Below are 16897 nucleotides of genomic sequence, written 5' to 3'. Positions count from 1 at the left end.
TCCTACACGGTGTAACAGTACTGAGTAGGTCCAAACTGCTCCTACACAGTGTAACAGTACTGAGTAGGTCCAAACTGCTCCTACACGGTGTAACAGTACTGAGTAGGTCCAAACTGTTCCTACACGGTGTAACAGTACTGAGTAGGTCCAAACTGCTCCTACACGGTGTAACAGTACTGAGTAGGTCCAAACTGCTCCTACACGGTGTAACAGTACTGAGTAGGTCCAAACTGCTCCTACACGGTGTAACAGTACTGAGTAGGTCCAAACTGCTCCTACACAGTGTAACAGTACTGAGTAGGTCCAAACTGCTCCTACACGGTGTAACAGTACTGAGTAGGTCCAAACTGCTCCTACACGGTGTAACAGTACTGAGTAGGTCCAAACTGTTCCTACACGGTGTAACAGTACTGAGTAGGTCCAAACTGCTCCTACACGGTGTAACAGTACTGAGTAGGTCCAAACTGCTCCTACACGGTGTAACAGTACTGAGTAGGTCCAAACTGCTCCTACACGGTGTAACAGTACTGAGTAGGTCCAAACTGCTCCTACACAGTGTAACAGTACTGAGTAGGTCCAAACTGCTCCTACACAGTGTAACAGTACTGAGTAGGTCCAAACTGCTCCTACACGGTGTAACAGTACTGAGTAGGTCCAAACTGCTCCTACACGGTGTAACAGTACTGAGTAGGTCCAAACTGCTCCTACACAGTGTAACAGTACCAACCCAACAGATGTGTCTACTACAAAGAATACTAACCAATGTGGTGTGTGGAGGCCAACTTATGTTTTCTGTTCTAAACTGGGAACAAACTAATTTAAATAAAACTCATTTAAATAATGAGTTTTATTTTTTATTTACAAACTCATTTAAATAAAAGGTCAAAGCTCAAAACCCTCCTGATGTTCTGACTGACATGTTGTGTTATCCACCTTCCAGCCCTCCACTCAGAAGAGTTAATTTCTGTAAGTACATAGACGTTCAGTTGAAGTCGGAAGTTAACATACACCTTAGCCAAAACTCAGTTTTCACAATTCCTGACATTTAATCCTAGTAAACATTCCTTGTCTTAGGTCAGTTAGGATGACCACTTTATTTTAAGAATGTGAAATGTCCATATAATAGTAGAGAGAATTATTTATTTCAGATTTTATACCTTTCATCACATTCCCAGGGCGTCAGATGTTTACATACACTCAATTAGTATTTGGTAGCATTGCCTTTAAATTGTTTAACTTGGGTCAAACGTTTAGGGTAGCCTTCCAAAAGCTTCCTACAATAAATTGGGTGAATTTTGGCCCATTCTTCCTGACAGAGCTGGTGTAACTGAGTCAGGTTTGTAGGCCTCCTTGCTCGCACACTCTTTTTCAGTTCTGCCCACAAATGTTCTACAGGATTGAGGTCAAGGCTTTGTGATGGCCAATCCAATACCTTGACTTTGTTGTCCTTAAGCCATTTTGCCACAACTTTGGAAGTATGCTTGCGGTCATTGTCCATTTGGATGACCCATTTGCGACCAAGCTTTAACTTCCTGACTGATGTCTTCAGATGTTGCTTCAATATATCCACATCATTTTCCTGCCTCATCATGTCATCTATTTTGTGTGCACCAGCCCCTCCTGCAGCAAAGCACCCCCATAACATGATGCTGCCACCCCTGTGCTTCACGGTTGGGATGGTGTTCTTCAGCTTGCAAGCACCCCCTTTTCCCTCCAAACATAACGATGGTCATTATGGCCAAACAGTTCTATTTTTGTTTCATCAGACCAGAGGACGTTTCTCCAAAAAGTACGATCTTTGTCTCCATGTGCAGTTGCAAACCGTAGTCTGGCTTTTTTATGGCGGTTTAGGAGCAGTAACTTCTTCCTTGCTGAGCAGCCTTTCAGGTTATGTCGATATAGGATTTGTTTTACTGTGTATATAGATACTTTTGTACATGTTTCCTACAGCATCTTCACAAGGTCATTTGCTGTTGTTCTGGGATTGATTTGCACTTTTCGCACCAAAGTACGTTCATCTCTAGGAGACAGAACGCGTCTCCTTCTGGAGAAGTATGACGGCTGTGTGGTCCCATGGTGTTTATACTTGCGTACTATTGTTTGTACAGATGAACGTGGTACCTTCAGGTGTTTGGAAATTGCTCCCAATGATGAACCAGACTTGTGGAGGTCTACAACGATTTTTCTGAGGTCTTGGCTGATTTCTTTTGATTTTCCCATTATGTCAAGCAAAGAGACACTGAGTTTGAAGGTAGGCCTTGAAATACATCCCCAGGTACACCTCCAATTGACTCAAAATATGTAAATTAGTCTATCAGAAGCTTCTAAAGCCATGACATCATTTTCTGGAATTTATCAAGCTGTTTAAAGGCACAGTCAACTTAGTGTATGTAAACTTCTGACCCACTGGAATTGTGATACAGTGAATTATAAGTGAAATAATCTGTCTGTAAACAATTGTTGGAAAAATTAGTTGTGTCATGCACAAAGTAGATATCCTAACCGACTTGCCAAAACTATAGTTTCTTAACAAGAAATTTGTGGAGTGGTTGAAAAATTTGTTTTAATGACTCCAACCTAAGTGTATGTAAACTTCCCGACATCAACTGTACATGTATATAGTGAATGTCCACTAGTGGCTAACACAAAAATATTCATTATACTTTTATTCAGATAAAAATGTTGCATTAATCAAATGTGTTTTCCAATCAGCACCTGTGTTTTCTCTAACATGGTGGAATAATACTGATGGGAACTTTCAAGAGGTCGTGAATGTTTTTCATGTTAACAACATTATCAGAACATCCTCCCATTTTCATACATCTTTAGCTTGAAGACTAGAACACAAATTAACTAAATGAAACCAAACTACATTTCCTGAGGATTCAAGGTTAGAATCAAGAAATACACACAATATTCATCCAATTAACAATTTACATTTGAAAATATCCAAATCATGTCATTAACATCTAAGGGTTCTAACATGTATCCAATCTATCAACGTGTAGAATCCAAACAAAAATACATTTTAAAATTATAATCTGATTTTAGACATAATCATGTCTCCAGAGGAAGAAAATAAAACAGGCCTATTCTTGATTATATATATATTTCATATTGTGGCAAACCTCTTCAAGGTTATGAGCGTTTGTCACAAATTAAGTGGGAAACTGTCACCAAATTACCCCAGAATGAGAGTTATTTCGAACAGGACAGTACCTGTGTGTTTGTTTCTCCGTCCTGGTCCACCCAGGTCGTAGGCAAGGTCAAGGATAGCAGGGTTCGGTACACGAATCGGGTTCTCGGTAGGTCCAGGTCCAAACGCCAACAGGTAAGTCCAAAACAGTCCAGCTCATACATGGTAAATCCAGCCAATATCTATTGTCTCTTTCTCTACGGTTCATAGATCCTTCCAGCCCTCTCTTCCTCTTCCTGCTTTTTCTTGACCCTTTATCTGTGTGTCGGCTCCACCTTCTGAGGGTTCCCCTTGCTTCTGGGAGTTTTGGCAGTCGGCCATTTTGTGATCTGTAGTTCTGATCGGGGTGGCCATTTTAGTGATCGGGCAGAGCCCGTTTATTAGTTCTGCTGTCATATATCTGCCATTTATCACTCGACCCCCTTCTTTGCCACAATATAAACAATATTATTTAATGTGGCATAAAACAACAATCAAACATAAGTCAGAACAGAGCCTGGGAATGGGAACATGGGTAAGGCTTCACTCAAGAGTGCATTGCCTTCTTATGTTTGTTCAGGCTCCCTAAATGAGAAAAATCCTTTCCACACAGGGAGCAATGATAAGGTTTCTCCCCAGTATGTGTCCTCTCATGTGATTTTAGGTCCTGTGATCGTGAAAATGTCTTTCCACAATGGGCACAGGGGTAAGGCTTTTCTCCTGTGTGTATCCTCTCATGTGATTTTAGGTCCTGTGATCTTGAAAAGGTCTTTCCACAATGGGCACAATGGTACGGCTTTTCTCCTGTGTGTATTCTATTATGTTTGTTCAGGCTCCCTAACAGCGAAAAACTCCTTTTACACTGGGAGCAGTGGTACGGTTTCTCCCCGGTGTGTGTCCTCTCATGTGATTTTAGTTCCTGTGGTCGTGAAAATCTCTTTTCACAATGGGCACAGGGGTAAGGCGTTTCTCCTGTGTGTATTCTCTTATGATTGTTCAGGCTCGCTAACTGCGCAAAACTTTTTTCACACTGGGAGCAGTGGTATGGCTTCTCCCCTGTGTGTGTCCTCTCATGTGATTTTAGTTGCTGTGATCGTGTAAATCTCTTTCCACAATGGGAACATTGGAAAGGCTTTTCTCCTGTGTGTTTCCTTTCATGCTCTTTTAGGTTACCTAACAACCCAAAACTCTTTCCACAATGGGAACAGTGGTAAGGTTTTTCTCCTGTGTGTATTCTATTATGTTTGTTCAGGCTCCATAACTGGGTAAAACACTTTCCACACTGGGAGCAGAGATACGTTTTCTCCCTTGCGTGTGTCCTCTGATGTATTTTTAGGTTCTGTGATCGGGAAAATCTCTTTCCACACTGGGAACATTGGAAAGGCTTTTCTTCGGTGTGTTTCCTTTCATGCTCTTTTTGGTTAGCTAACTGGGAAAAACTTTTTCCACACAAGGAGCAATGGTAGGGTTTCTCCCCTGTGTGTGTCCTCTCATGCTCCTTCAGCTTATCCAACAACCTAAAATTCTTTCCACAATGGGAACAGTGGTAAGGCTTTTCTCCTGTGTGTATTCTATTATGTTTTTTTAGGTTCAATGACAACTTGAAACTCTTATTACACTTGGAGCAGTCGAGTCGTCTCACTGGTTTGGGAGTCTCTGGGTCTGGTTCCTCTGAAGGACTCTTACTGCTGTCAGAGTGAGAGTCTGGTCTCTCTCCTGCCAAAGACAGAGTATTTGGTTAAACAGAGAGACCTGAATGAAACCTCCACATGATAAAACTGTCTTCCTATGAGGTTTAATCTGGACTAGATCCCTCATTATAAAACTGTACATTTGGATCCTGGATGCCAATTGTTTAATAGCCGTTAGTTAGTCACAGTACTACCCGGGTAATGGCTGTTAGCAATTCCATTTGAATCATTCCTACACATCCACTGTCCCACAGCCCTGTCAGGAAATGTATAAACTAATCTCCACTGTCCCACAGCCCAGCCAGGCAATTCATAAACTAATCTCCACTGGAAAAAAGAAACTCAACATTATTACCCATGCTTCTAGTCCAGCAACAACAGAAGGAACTTGTTCGAAACCTTGTTATTTTCCCTCTGCATTTTGTATGTACAGAAAACATGTATAGAACTTAATCTGGTGATTTATTATTCAATAGAAATGTATGGAAAATATGTATTTATTCATATGTAATCTCCCTTTACCTGCTATAATGACAGCTAGTGGCTAATTGATGGCTAATTGATGGGTTGTTACTAGAATGGTACATAAGGGGTTAAGTTAAGATGGGACTAGAACGGTACATAAGGGGTTAAGATGGGGCTAGAGCGGTACATAAGGGGTTAAGATGGGGTTAGAACGGTACATAAGGGGTTAAGATGGGGTTAGAACGGTACATAAGGGGTTAAGATGGGGTTAGAATGGTACATAAGGGGTTAAGATGGGGTTAGAACGGTACATAAGGGGTTAAGATGGGGTTAGAACGGTACATAAGGGGTTAAGATGGGGTTAGACCGGTACATAAGGGGTTAAGATGGGGCTAGAATGGTACATAAGGGGTTAAGATGGGGTTAGAATGGTACATAAGGGGTTAAGATGGGGTTCGAATGGTACATAAGGGGTTAAGATGGGGTTGGAACGGTACATAAGGGGTTAAGATGGGGTTAGAACGGTACATAAGGGGTTATTAAGATGGGGCTAGAATGGTACATAAGGGGTTAAGATGGGGCTAGAGCGGTACATAAGGGGTTAAGATGGGGTTAGAATGGTACATAAGGGGTTAAGATGGGGCTAGAATGGTACATAAGGGGTTAAGATGGGGCTAGAACGGTACATAAGGGGTTAAGATGGGGTTAGAATGGTACATAAGGGGTTAAGATGGGGCTAGAGCGGTACATAAGGGGTTAAGATGGGGTTAGAACGGTACATAAGGGGTTAAGACGGGGTTAGAACGGTACATAAGGGGTTAAGATGGGGCTAGAACGGTACATAAGGGGTTAAGATGGGGTTAGAACGGTACATAAGGGGTTAAGATGGGGTTAGAATGGTACATAAGGGGTTAAGATGGGGTTAGAATGGTACATAAGGGGTTAAGATGGGGCTAGAACGGTACATAAGGGGTTAAGATGGGGTTAGAACGGTACATAAGGGGTTAAGATGGGGTTAGAACGGTACATAAGGGGTTAAGATGAGGTTAGAATGGTACATAAGGGGTTAAGATGGGGCTAGAACGGTACATAAGGGGTTAAGATGGGGTTAGAACGGTACATAAGGGGTTAAGATGGGGTTAGAACGGTACATAAGGGGTTAAGATGAGGTTAGAATGGTACATAAGGGGTTAAGATGAGGTTAGAATGGTACATAAGGGGTTAAGATGGGGTTAGAACGGTACATAAGGGGTTAAGATGGGGTTAGAACGGTACATAAGGGGTTAAGATGGGGTTAGAATGGTACATAAGGGGTTAAGATGGGGTTAGAATGGTACATAAGGGGTTAAGATGGGGCTAGAACGGTACATAAGGGGTTAAGATGGGGTTAGAACGGTACATAAGGGGTTAAGATGGGGTTAGAACGGTACATAAGGGGTTAAGATGAGGTTAGAATGGTACATAAGGGGTTAAGATGGGGCTAGAACGGTACATAAGGGGTTAAGATGGGGTTAGAACGGTACATAAGGGGTTAAGATGGGGTTAGAACGGTACATAAGGGGTTAAGATGAGGTTAGAATGGTACATAAGGGGTTAAGATGAGGTTAGAATGGTACATAAGGGGTTAAGATGAGGTTAGAATGGTACATAAGGGGTTAAGATGGGGTTAGAACGGTACATAAGGGGTTAAGATGGGGTTAGAACGGTACATAAGGGGTTAAGATGAGGTTAGAATGGTACATAAGGGGTTAAGATGAGGTTAGAATGGTACATAAGGGGTTAAGATGAGGTTAGAATGGTACATAAGGGGTTAAGTTAATTATCAGGACATGTAAACACCTTATGCTGTTAGTTTCCACTTAAGACATGACTCTGCCGTTGCGCTGTAGAATTTGAATAGACTGAACAAAAATATAAATGCAACATGCAACATTTTCAAAGAGTTGACTGAGTCACAGTTCATAGAAGGAAATCAGTCAATTGAAATAAATTCATTAGGCCCTAATCTATGGATTTCACATGACTGGGAATACAGGTATGCATCTGTTGTTCACAGATACCAACAAAAAAAAAGGGTAGGGGTGTGGATCAGAAAACTAGTCAGTATCTGGTGTGACCACCATTTGCCTCATGCAGCGTGACACATCTCCTTCACATGGAGTTGATCAGGCTGTTGATTGTGGCCTGTGGAATGTTGTCCCACTCCTCATCAATGGCTTTGCAAGAGTTGCTGGAAATTGGTGGGAACTGGAAGACGCTGTCGTACACGTCGATCCAGAGCATCCCAAACATGCTCAATGGGCGTAATGTCTGGTGAGTATGCAGGCCATGGAAGAACTGGGACATGTTCAGCTTCCAGTAATTGTGTACAGATCCTTGAGACATGGGACCGTGCATTATCATGCTGAAACATGAGGTGATGGCGGCGGATGAATGGCACGACAATGGGCCTCAGGATCTCGTCACGGTATCTCTGTCCATTCAAATTGCCATTGATAAAATGCAATTCGTTGACATCAGCAAACCGCTCGTCCACACGACGCCATACCTGGGGTCTACCGTCTACCTGGTACAGTTGAAACTGGAATTTATCAGTGAAGAGCACACTTCTCCAGCGTGCCAGTCGCCAATGAAGGTGAGCATTTTTCCACTGGAGTCGGTTACGACGCCGAACTGCAGTCAGGTCAAGACCCTGGTGAGGATGATGAGCATGCAGATGAGCTTCCCTGAGACGGTTTCTGACAGTTTGTGCAGAAATCCTTTGGTTGTGCACAGTTTCACACAGTTCATCAGCTGTTTGGTGGCTGGTCTCAGACGATCGCTGGATGTGGAGGTCCTGGCGTGGTTACGGTTGTCTGCGGAATTTGCATACTGCCAAATTCTCTAAAACGACGTTGGAGGCGGCTTATGGCAGAGAAATGAACATTCAATTTTCTGGCAAATACCCTGGTGGACATTCCTGTAGTCAGCATGCCAATTGCACGCTCCCTCAAAACTTGAGACATCTGTGGCATTGTGTTGTGTGACAAAACTGCACATTTTAGAGTGGCCCTGTATTGTCCCCAGCACAAGGTGCACCTGTGTAATGATCATGCTGTTTAACCAGCTTCTTGATATGCCACACCTGTCAGGTGGATGGATTATCTTGGCACAGGATAAATTCTCACTAACAGGGATGTAAACACATTTGTGCACAACATTATAGACAATTAATATTTTAGTGCATATGGATAATTTCTGGGATCTTATATTATTATATTATATTATTATTATATTATTTCAGCTCATGAAACATGGGACCAACACTTTACATGTTGCGTTTATATTTTTGTTCAGAGTATTAAGATTCACAAATCTGTAATGAAATACAGTAGAGTTCAGTACAGTACAGAAAAGTGGAGTATAGTTCAGTACTGTAGAGTATAGCCCAGTAGAGTAGAGTATAGCCCAGTACAGTAGAGTATAGCTCAGTACAGTATAGCAGAGTATAGCCCAGTACAGTAGAGTATAGCCCAGTACAGTAGAGTATAGCCCAGTACAGTAGAGTATAGCCCAGTACAGTAGAGTATAGCTCAGTACAGTATAGCAGAGTATAGCTCAGTACAGTAGAGTATAGCCCAGTACAGTAGAGTATAGCTCAGTACAGTATAGCAGAGTATAGCCCAGTACAGTAGAGTATAGCCCAGTACAGTATAGCAGAGTATAGCCCAGTACAGTAGAGTATAGCCCAGTACAGTAGAGTATAGCTCAGTACAGTATAGCAGAGTATAGCTCAGTACAGTAGAGTATAGCTCAGTACAGTAGAGTATAGCCCAGTACAGTATAGCAGAGTATAGCCCAGTACAGTAGAGTATAGCCCAGTACAGTAGAGTATAGCTCAGTACAGTATAGCAGAGTATAGCTCAGTACAGTAGAGTATAGCTCAGTACTGTAGAGTATAGCTCAGTACAGTATAGCAGAGTATAGCTCAGTACAGTAGAGTATAGCTCAGTACTGTAGAGTATGGCTCAGTACTGTAGAGTATAGCTCAGTACAGTAGAGTATAGCTCAGTACTGTAGAGTATAGCTCAGTACAGTATAGCCCAGTACAGTAGAGTATAGCCCAGTACAGTAGAGTATAGCCCAGTACTGTAGAGTATAGCTCAGTAAAGTATAGCAGAGTATAGCCCAGTACAGTAGAGTATAGCCCAGTACTGTAGAGTATAGCTCAGTACAGTATAGCAGAGTATAGCCCAGTACAGTAGAGTATAGCCCAGTACAGTAGAGTATAGCTCAGTACAGTATAGCAGAGTATAGCCCAGTACAGTAGAGTATAGCTCAGTACAGCACAGAAGACTATAGCCCAGTACAGTATAGCAGAGTATAGTACAGTACAGTATAGTAGAGCTCAGTACAGTATAGTATAGCCCAGTACAGTAGAGTATAGTAGAGTATAGCTCAGTACAGTAGAGTATAGTAGAGTATAGCTCAGTACAATATAGTAGAATATAGCCCAGTACAGTAGAGTATAGCTCAGTACAGTACAGAGGAGTATAGCTCAGTACAGTACAGAGGAGTATAGCTCAGTACAGTAGAGTAGTGAGCTGCCAGTCACTATGGACAGACCAGTGATTGAGCTGCCAGTCACTATGGACAGACCAGTGAGCTGCCAGTCACTATGGACAGACCAGTGAGCTGCCAGTCACTATGGACAGACCAGTGAGCTGCCAGTCACTATGGACAGACCAGTGAGCTGCCAGTCACTATGGACAGACCAGTGAGCTGCCAGTCACTATGGACAGACCAGTGATTGAGCTGCCAGTCACTATGGACAGACCAGTGAGCTGCCAGTCACTATGGACAGACCAGTGAGCTGCCAGTCACTATGGACAGACCAGTGAGCTGCCAGCCACTATGGACAGACCAATGAGTGAGCTGCCGGTCACTATGGACAGACCAATGAGTGAGCTGCCGGTCACTATGGATAGACCAATGAGTGAGCTGCCAGATACTATGGACAGACCAGTGAGCTGCCAGTCACTATGGACAGACCAATGAGTGAGCTGCCAGTCACTATGGACAGACCAATGAGTGAGCTGCCAGTCACTATGGACAGACCAATGAGTGAGCTGCCAGTCACTATGGACAGACCAATGAGTGAGCTGCCAGTCACAATAATGACAGACCAATGAGTGAGCTGCCGGCCACTATGGACAGACCAGTGAGTGAGCTGCCGGCCACTATGGACAGACCAGTGAGCTGCCAGTCACAATAATGACAGACCAGTGAGTGAGCTGCCAGTCACTATGGACAGACCAGTGAGCGAGCTGCCAGTCACTATGGACAGACCAGTGAGCTGCCAGTCACTATGGACAGACCAGTGAGCTGCCAGTCACTATGGACAGACCAGTGAGCTGCCAGTCACAATAATGACAGACCAGTGAGTGAGCTGCCAGCCACTATGGACAGACCAGTGAGCTGCCGGTCACTACGGACAGACCAGTGATTGAACTGCCAGTCACTGTGGACAGACCAATGAGTGAGCTGCCAGTCACTATGGACAGACCATGAGTGAGCTGCCAGTCACTATGGACAGACCAATGAGTGAGCTGCCAGTCGCTATGGACAGACCAATGAGTGAGCTGCCAGTCACTATGGACAGACCAATGAGTGAGCTGCCAGTCACTATGGACAGACCAATGAGTGAGCTGCCAGTCACTATGGACAGACCAATGAGCTGCCAGTCACTATGGACAGATCAGTGAGCTGCCAGTCACTATGGACAGACCAGTGAGCTGCCAGTCACTATGGACAGACCAGTGACTGAGCTGCCAGTCACTATGGAGAGACCAGTGAGCTGCCAGTCACTATGGACAGACCAGTGTAGGAAGCGAGATGTGACTGAAATGTTGCAGGTGGGGAGAGAGCGAGAGAGGATGGAGGAAACTTGGCTTGAAGAGCTGGGCATCTTGTTATGACATATGCATTATCTGAATTAGGCCCACAGAATTATACCTAGGAGGAGCAGCTTTGAATGTCTGGTGGCTTAACGTTGGGCCCAAGCTAGCTAGCTAACCAGCTTGTGTGTGCAGAGCAGCAACAGAATTAAAAACGCATCTTACCTTTTTGTAGTTAATAAATCCAATGTGAAACGTTTAACTGTAGTATCCTTATCTATCATTGAAAAGGTGAATCCATTCTTGTTTAATTAAACATCTCTCTCCCTGATTTACGAATCACGCGTGTAACGTTGTCAGTAGGCTACAGGGTGGTTCCCAAACTGTGGGGCACGACCCCCCCCTAGGGACACGAGGGGTCAGTTGGGGAGTAAAAGTGGTCCTTGTCAAAAAGAGTTGTATGGTTTGTTAAACTTTGAAATCCATGGTTTCTGTCAGGCGAACATTTGAAGTGAGTCTCAGCACAATTCCGTTCCGGTGAAAGTGCCCTCATCTAATCCAGCTATATTAGGGGTTGATTTTTCATTCATCCAAAAAACAATATATGTTTCCACTTTGGAAACAGCAGGGCAGTATTTTGTGTAGATTGTTGACAAAAAAACAAACAATTAAATCTAATAATACATATTTATCTTCCAGAGTTGATAGTCTATAGTGTTCCATAGTGTTCCATAGTGTTCCAGAGTATTCCATCGTGTTCCAGAGCATTCCATAGTGTTCCATAGCGTTCCATAGCGTTCCATAGTGTGATCTAAAAGTCTGATGGCAGCGGTGCCCATATTGCCCTATAACGGCCATTTTAGGTCATATCCACTGGTGCCCATATTGCACTATAACGACCATATCGGTCGCCATTTTAGGTCATATCCAGCGGTGCCCATATTGCCTATAACGGCCATATAGGTCTTCAGATTAGCTCAATTGCCTGAGTATCACAGAAACTCAAAACTTTGAATGAATAACATGGAATGGATGAAATTTATCAAAATAACTTTTCAAAACAAGAAAAACATACAAAACATACTTGTAAACATAAAATTTGACCCCCAAAAATGTATAAACATTTTTAAATATATGCTTATTTTGGGGAATTTTAAAAATTGACTTGTGTTACAAGGGGAGGCAGGTAGCCTAGTGGTTCGAGCATTGGACTAGTAACCGAAAGGTTGCAAGAGCGAATCCCCGAGCCGACAAGGTAAAAATCTGTCGTTCTGTCCCTGAACAAGGCAGTTAAAACACTGTTCCAAGGCCGTCATTGTAAATAAGAATTTATTCTTAACTGACTTGTGTCTAGTTAAATAAAGGTTAAATAAAAAAGAAATTACAAAAGGTTAACAATAGAAACAGTGTAACTGTTTGACATAAATTGTAATTTTTCCATAATTTCCAACATTGGGAATGTTGGTGTTTTTAGACTAAGCTAACATATGGAATTGTTTTAAGATGGTTATGCCATGGATCATTTAGCTATTTGATATTAGATTAAGATTTGTAGGATCCCTTTAAGTCTCCCCCCCCAAAAAAATACTTTAACATTTGATAAAATATTTGATTAGTCCTTTACTACTATAGCCTATAGAAACGCATTGAATAACAGTCAGTCAACATGTTTATTCATAAGGAATAAGGTGTTGGTGTGTCTGTCCTCTGTCTAGGAGATATAAGGTGTTGATGTGTCTGTCCTCTGTCTAGGAGACATAAGGTGTTGATGTGTCTGTCCTCTGTCTAGGAGATATAAGGTGTTGGTGTGTCTGTCCTCTGTCTAGGAGATATAAGGTGTTGATGTGTCTGTCCTCTGTCTAGGAGACATAAGGTGTTGATGTGTCTGTCCTCTGTCTAGGAGATATAAGGTGTTGGTGTGTCTGTCCTCTGTCTAGGAGATATAAGGTGTTGATGTGTCTGTCCTCTGTCTAGGAGACATAAGGTGTTGATGTGTCTGTCCTCTGTCTAGGAGATATAAGGTGTTGGTGTGTCTGTCCTCTGTCTAGGAGATATAAGGTGTTGATGTGTCTGTCCTCTGTCTAGGAGATATAAGGTGTTGATGTGTCTGTCCTCTGTCTAGGAGATATAAGGTGTTGGTGTGTCTGTCCTCTGTCTAGGAGATATAAGGTGTTGATGTGTCTGTCCTCTGTCTAGGAGATATAAGGTGTTGGTGTGTCTGTCCTCTGTCTAGGAGATATAAGGTGTTGATGTGTCTGTCCTCTGTCTAGGAGATATAAGGTGTTGGTGTGTCTGTCCTCTGTCTAGGAGATATAAGGTGTTGGTGTGTCTGTCCTCTGTCTAGGAGATATAAGGTGTTGATGTGTCTGTCCTCTGTCTAGGAGATATAAGGTGTTGATGTGTCTGTCCTCTGTCTAGGAGACATAAGGTGTTGATGTGTCTGTCCTCTGTCTAGGAGATATAAGGTGTTGGTGTGTCTGTCCTCTGTCTAGGAGATATAAGGTGTTGGTGTGTCTGTCCTCTGTCTAGGAGATATAAGGTGTTGGTGTGTCTGTCCTCTGTCTAGGAGATATAAGGTGTTGGTGTGTCTGTCCTCTGTCTAGGAGATATAAGGTGTTGGTGTGTCTGTCCTCTGTCTAGGAGATATAAGGTGTTGGTGTGTCTGTCCTCTGTCTAGGAGATATAAGGTGTTGATGTGTCTGTCCTCTGTCTAGGAGATATAAGGTGTTGATGTGTCTGTCCTCTGTCTAGGAGATATAAGAAAGATCAGGAAATGTTTTTCTTCAAACTGAATTGTTGGTTAAGGGCTTGAAAGTAATCATTTCACTGTAAGGTCTACCTACACCTGCTGTATTCGGCGCATGTGACAAATAACATTTGATTTGTAGCTCGGCCATCTTCCACCGCAGTTGCGGAAGGCCAACCTAGGCAGATGCGGTGGATTGAGACTCAGCCCATGCTGCGTCTCAATATCTCTAGTTTAAACTGACGGATTCTGATGGGGATTATTTATTATTTTATTTTTTATTATATTACTTAGATTGATGCACAGATGTGTCAAAGTACTACTAAGGATTTTAAATAACATGTGGTCATTTTTGTTTTTATACATTTAATTTTATACATTTCATCTAGATCAAAATTATCCTTCCTTGTCTTGATTCTGTCTTCTTCATCGTGAGTTGATTTTTGCTTTTATGTGACGTCACTACAGAAAGAGATATTCAGATGTTTACAAATGTTACAAAGGTTGTACAGTCGTCTCAAATAAAACTGTGAAGGACCGCGGCGTTACTCTGGATCCTAATCTCTCTTTTGACGAACATATCAAGACTGTTTCAAGGACAGCTTTTTTCCATCTACGTAACATTTCAAAAATCAGAAACTTTCTGTCCAAAAATGATGCAGAAAGATGTATCCATGCTTTTGTCACTTCTAGGTTAGACTACTGCAATGGTCTACTTTCCGGCTACCCGGATAAAGCACAAAATAAACCTCAGTTAGTGCTAAACACGGCTGCTAGAATCTTGACTAGAACTAGAAAATTTGATCATATTACTTCAGTGCTAGCCTCTCTACACTGGCTTCCTGTTAAGGCAAGGGCTGATTTGAAGGTTTTACTGCTAACCTACAAATAATTACATGTGCTTGCTCCTACCTATCTTTCCGATTTGGTCCTGCCGTACATACCTACATGTACGCTACAGTCACAAGACGCAGGCCTCCAAATTGTCCCTAGAATTTCTACACAAACAGCTGGAGGCAGGGCTTATCTCCTATAGAGCTCCATTTTTATGGAATGGTCTGCCTATCCATGTGAGAGACGCAGACTCGGTCTCAACTTTTAAGTCTTCATTGAAGACTCATCTCTTCAGTAGGTCCTATGATTGAGTGTAGTCTGGCCCAGGGGTGTGAAGGTGAACGGAACGGCACTGGAGCAAAGAATCGCCCTTGCTGTCTCTGCCTGGCCGGTTCCCCCCTCTCCACTGGGATTCTCTGCCTCTAATCCTATTACAGGGGCTGAGTCACTGGCGCTCTTCTAAGTTGGTGGTTGAAGATATCCCTCTAGTGGTGTGGGGGCTGTGATTTGGCAAAGTGGGTGGGGTTATATCCTGCCTGTTTAGCCCTGTCCGGGGGTATCGTCGGACGGGGCCACAGTGTCCCCCGACCCCTCCTGTCTCAGCCTCCAGTATTTATGCTGCAGTAGTTTGTGTTGGGGGGCTAGGGTCAGTCTGTCATATCTGGAGAATTTTTCCTGTCTTATCCGGTGTCCTGTGTGAATTTAAGTATGCACTCTCTAATTCTCTCGCTCTTTCTTTCGGAGGACCTGAGCCCTAGGACCATGCCTCAGGACTACATGGCCTGATGACTCCTTGCTGTCCCCAGTCCACCTCGCAGTGCTGCTGCTCCAGTTTCAACTGTTCTGCCTGCGGCTATGGAACCCTGACCTGTTCACTGGACGTGCTGCCTGTCCCAGACCTGCTGTTTTCAACTCTCTAGAGACAGCAGGAGCTGTAGAGATACTCTGAATGATCGGCTATGAAAAGCAAACTGACATTTACTCCTGAGGTGCTGACCTGTTGCACCCTCGACAACCACTGATTATTGTGTTCTGTTATAATGTCCACCCGGCACAGCCAGAAGAGGACTGGCCACCCCTCATAGCCTGGTACCTCTATGTTTCTGCCTAGGTTCCTCAGAGCCTGGTTCCTTACTAGGTTTCTTCCTAGGTTCTGGCCATTCCAGGGAGTTTTTCCTAGCCACCGTGCTTCTACACCTGCATTGCTTGCTGTTTGGGGTTTTAGGCTGGGTTTCTGTACAGCAATTTGTGACATCAGCTGATGTAAGAAGGGCTTATAAATAAATTTGATTGAATTTGATTGATTAACAGTTTATTGGCCGCCCTGCCTATTTGTAGCTTTCACAATTCCTAAAGCACAGAACTATTAAAGTGTAGACCTTCAGTAGAATGCCCCTTTAAAACCACACATCGGTTCAACAACTGCAGAGTTTGTACCCGTTTTTAAGATATTACTCACTGCTGTTAATCAGATCTCCTGTCTCCTCCTCTTCTTCCTCCAATGTGACAGTAATCTCCCCCACTTCCTTCATTCCAAAAACGTCTTCCTCTTCTTTCACTGTGACAGTCACCTCCTCTTTCACTGTAACATCCTCCTCCTCTTTCACTCTGAACGCGTCTTCATCTTCTGTCAATGTAACGTCTTTCTCTTCTTCTTTCACTGTAACAGCCTCAATCTCTGTTTCTTGTTTTACTGTGACATCCTCTTCTTCCTTCTCCTCTTTCACGACAATGTTCAGCCCCAGAGCTTCTTTCTCCGTCCAGTAGACCTCCTCTTTGGAAGTGGGGGAGTCGTTTAGTGAGCTCATGGTCGGGATGTTAGCTAGTTAGCTAGTTAGCATTAGTGACTAGGCTAACACTACTGCTAATTTACCCAGCCAGCTAGCTAGCTAGCTGACTAACAACAACGTAAATATTCAATTAAATGGTGTAACTAGCTAATAGATACGACAAGTGTGTTTAAAACACAGTGGGTAATATACAACGTAAGCATTTAAAGAGCTGAAATGTTTTCGGCTATGTTGGCTAGAAAGCAATGGAGGTGAATGACTCGCTTTTGTTGTTGAAGAAGAGTCCCGTCCATTAGATTATACGTCACACCGGCAGCATT

The 16897-nt window shown here is 43.1% G+C and overlaps 1 protein-coding gene across 1 annotated transcript; it reads right to left on the bottom strand.

Annotated features, from left to right (window-relative positions):
* Positions 1–808: 808 nt before the first annotated feature.
* LOC139548440 (zinc finger protein ZFP2-like) lies at positions 809–16852 on the bottom strand. Its single transcript, XM_071358148.1, has 2 exons — positions 16247–16852; positions 809–4891 (listed from the first exon to the last, which is right to left on the bottom strand). The coding sequence occupies exons 1-2, from the start codon at positions 16593–16595 to the stop codon at positions 3723–3725; spliced, it is 1518 nt and encodes a 505-aa protein (XP_071214249.1). The 5' UTR covers positions 16596–16852; the 3' UTR covers positions 809–3722.
* Between the last annotated feature and the right edge of the window lie 45 nt (positions 16853–16897).

Source organism: Salvelinus alpinus, chromosome 2, assembly GCF_045679555.1.
Source record: "Salvelinus alpinus chromosome 2, SLU_Salpinus.1, whole genome shotgun sequence".
In the NCBI taxonomy this organism is placed as follows: Eukaryota; Metazoa; Chordata; class Actinopteri; order Salmoniformes; family Salmonidae; genus Salvelinus; species Salvelinus alpinus.
Note: the sequence above shows the minus strand (reverse complement) of the source record. Positions and strands in the feature narration are given on the sequence as shown.

Excerpts from the sequence above, each read along its gene's own strand:
- LOC139548440 (XM_071358148.1), bottom strand. The coding sequence starts at position 16,595 with ATGAGCTCACTAAACGACTCCCCCACTTCCAAAGAGGAGGTCTACTGG. Across the intron at positions 4,892-16,246 it reads AGGAGATCTGATTAACAGCA|GAGAGAGACCAGACTCTCAC; the intron begins GTGAGTAATATC and ends TGTCTTTGGCAG.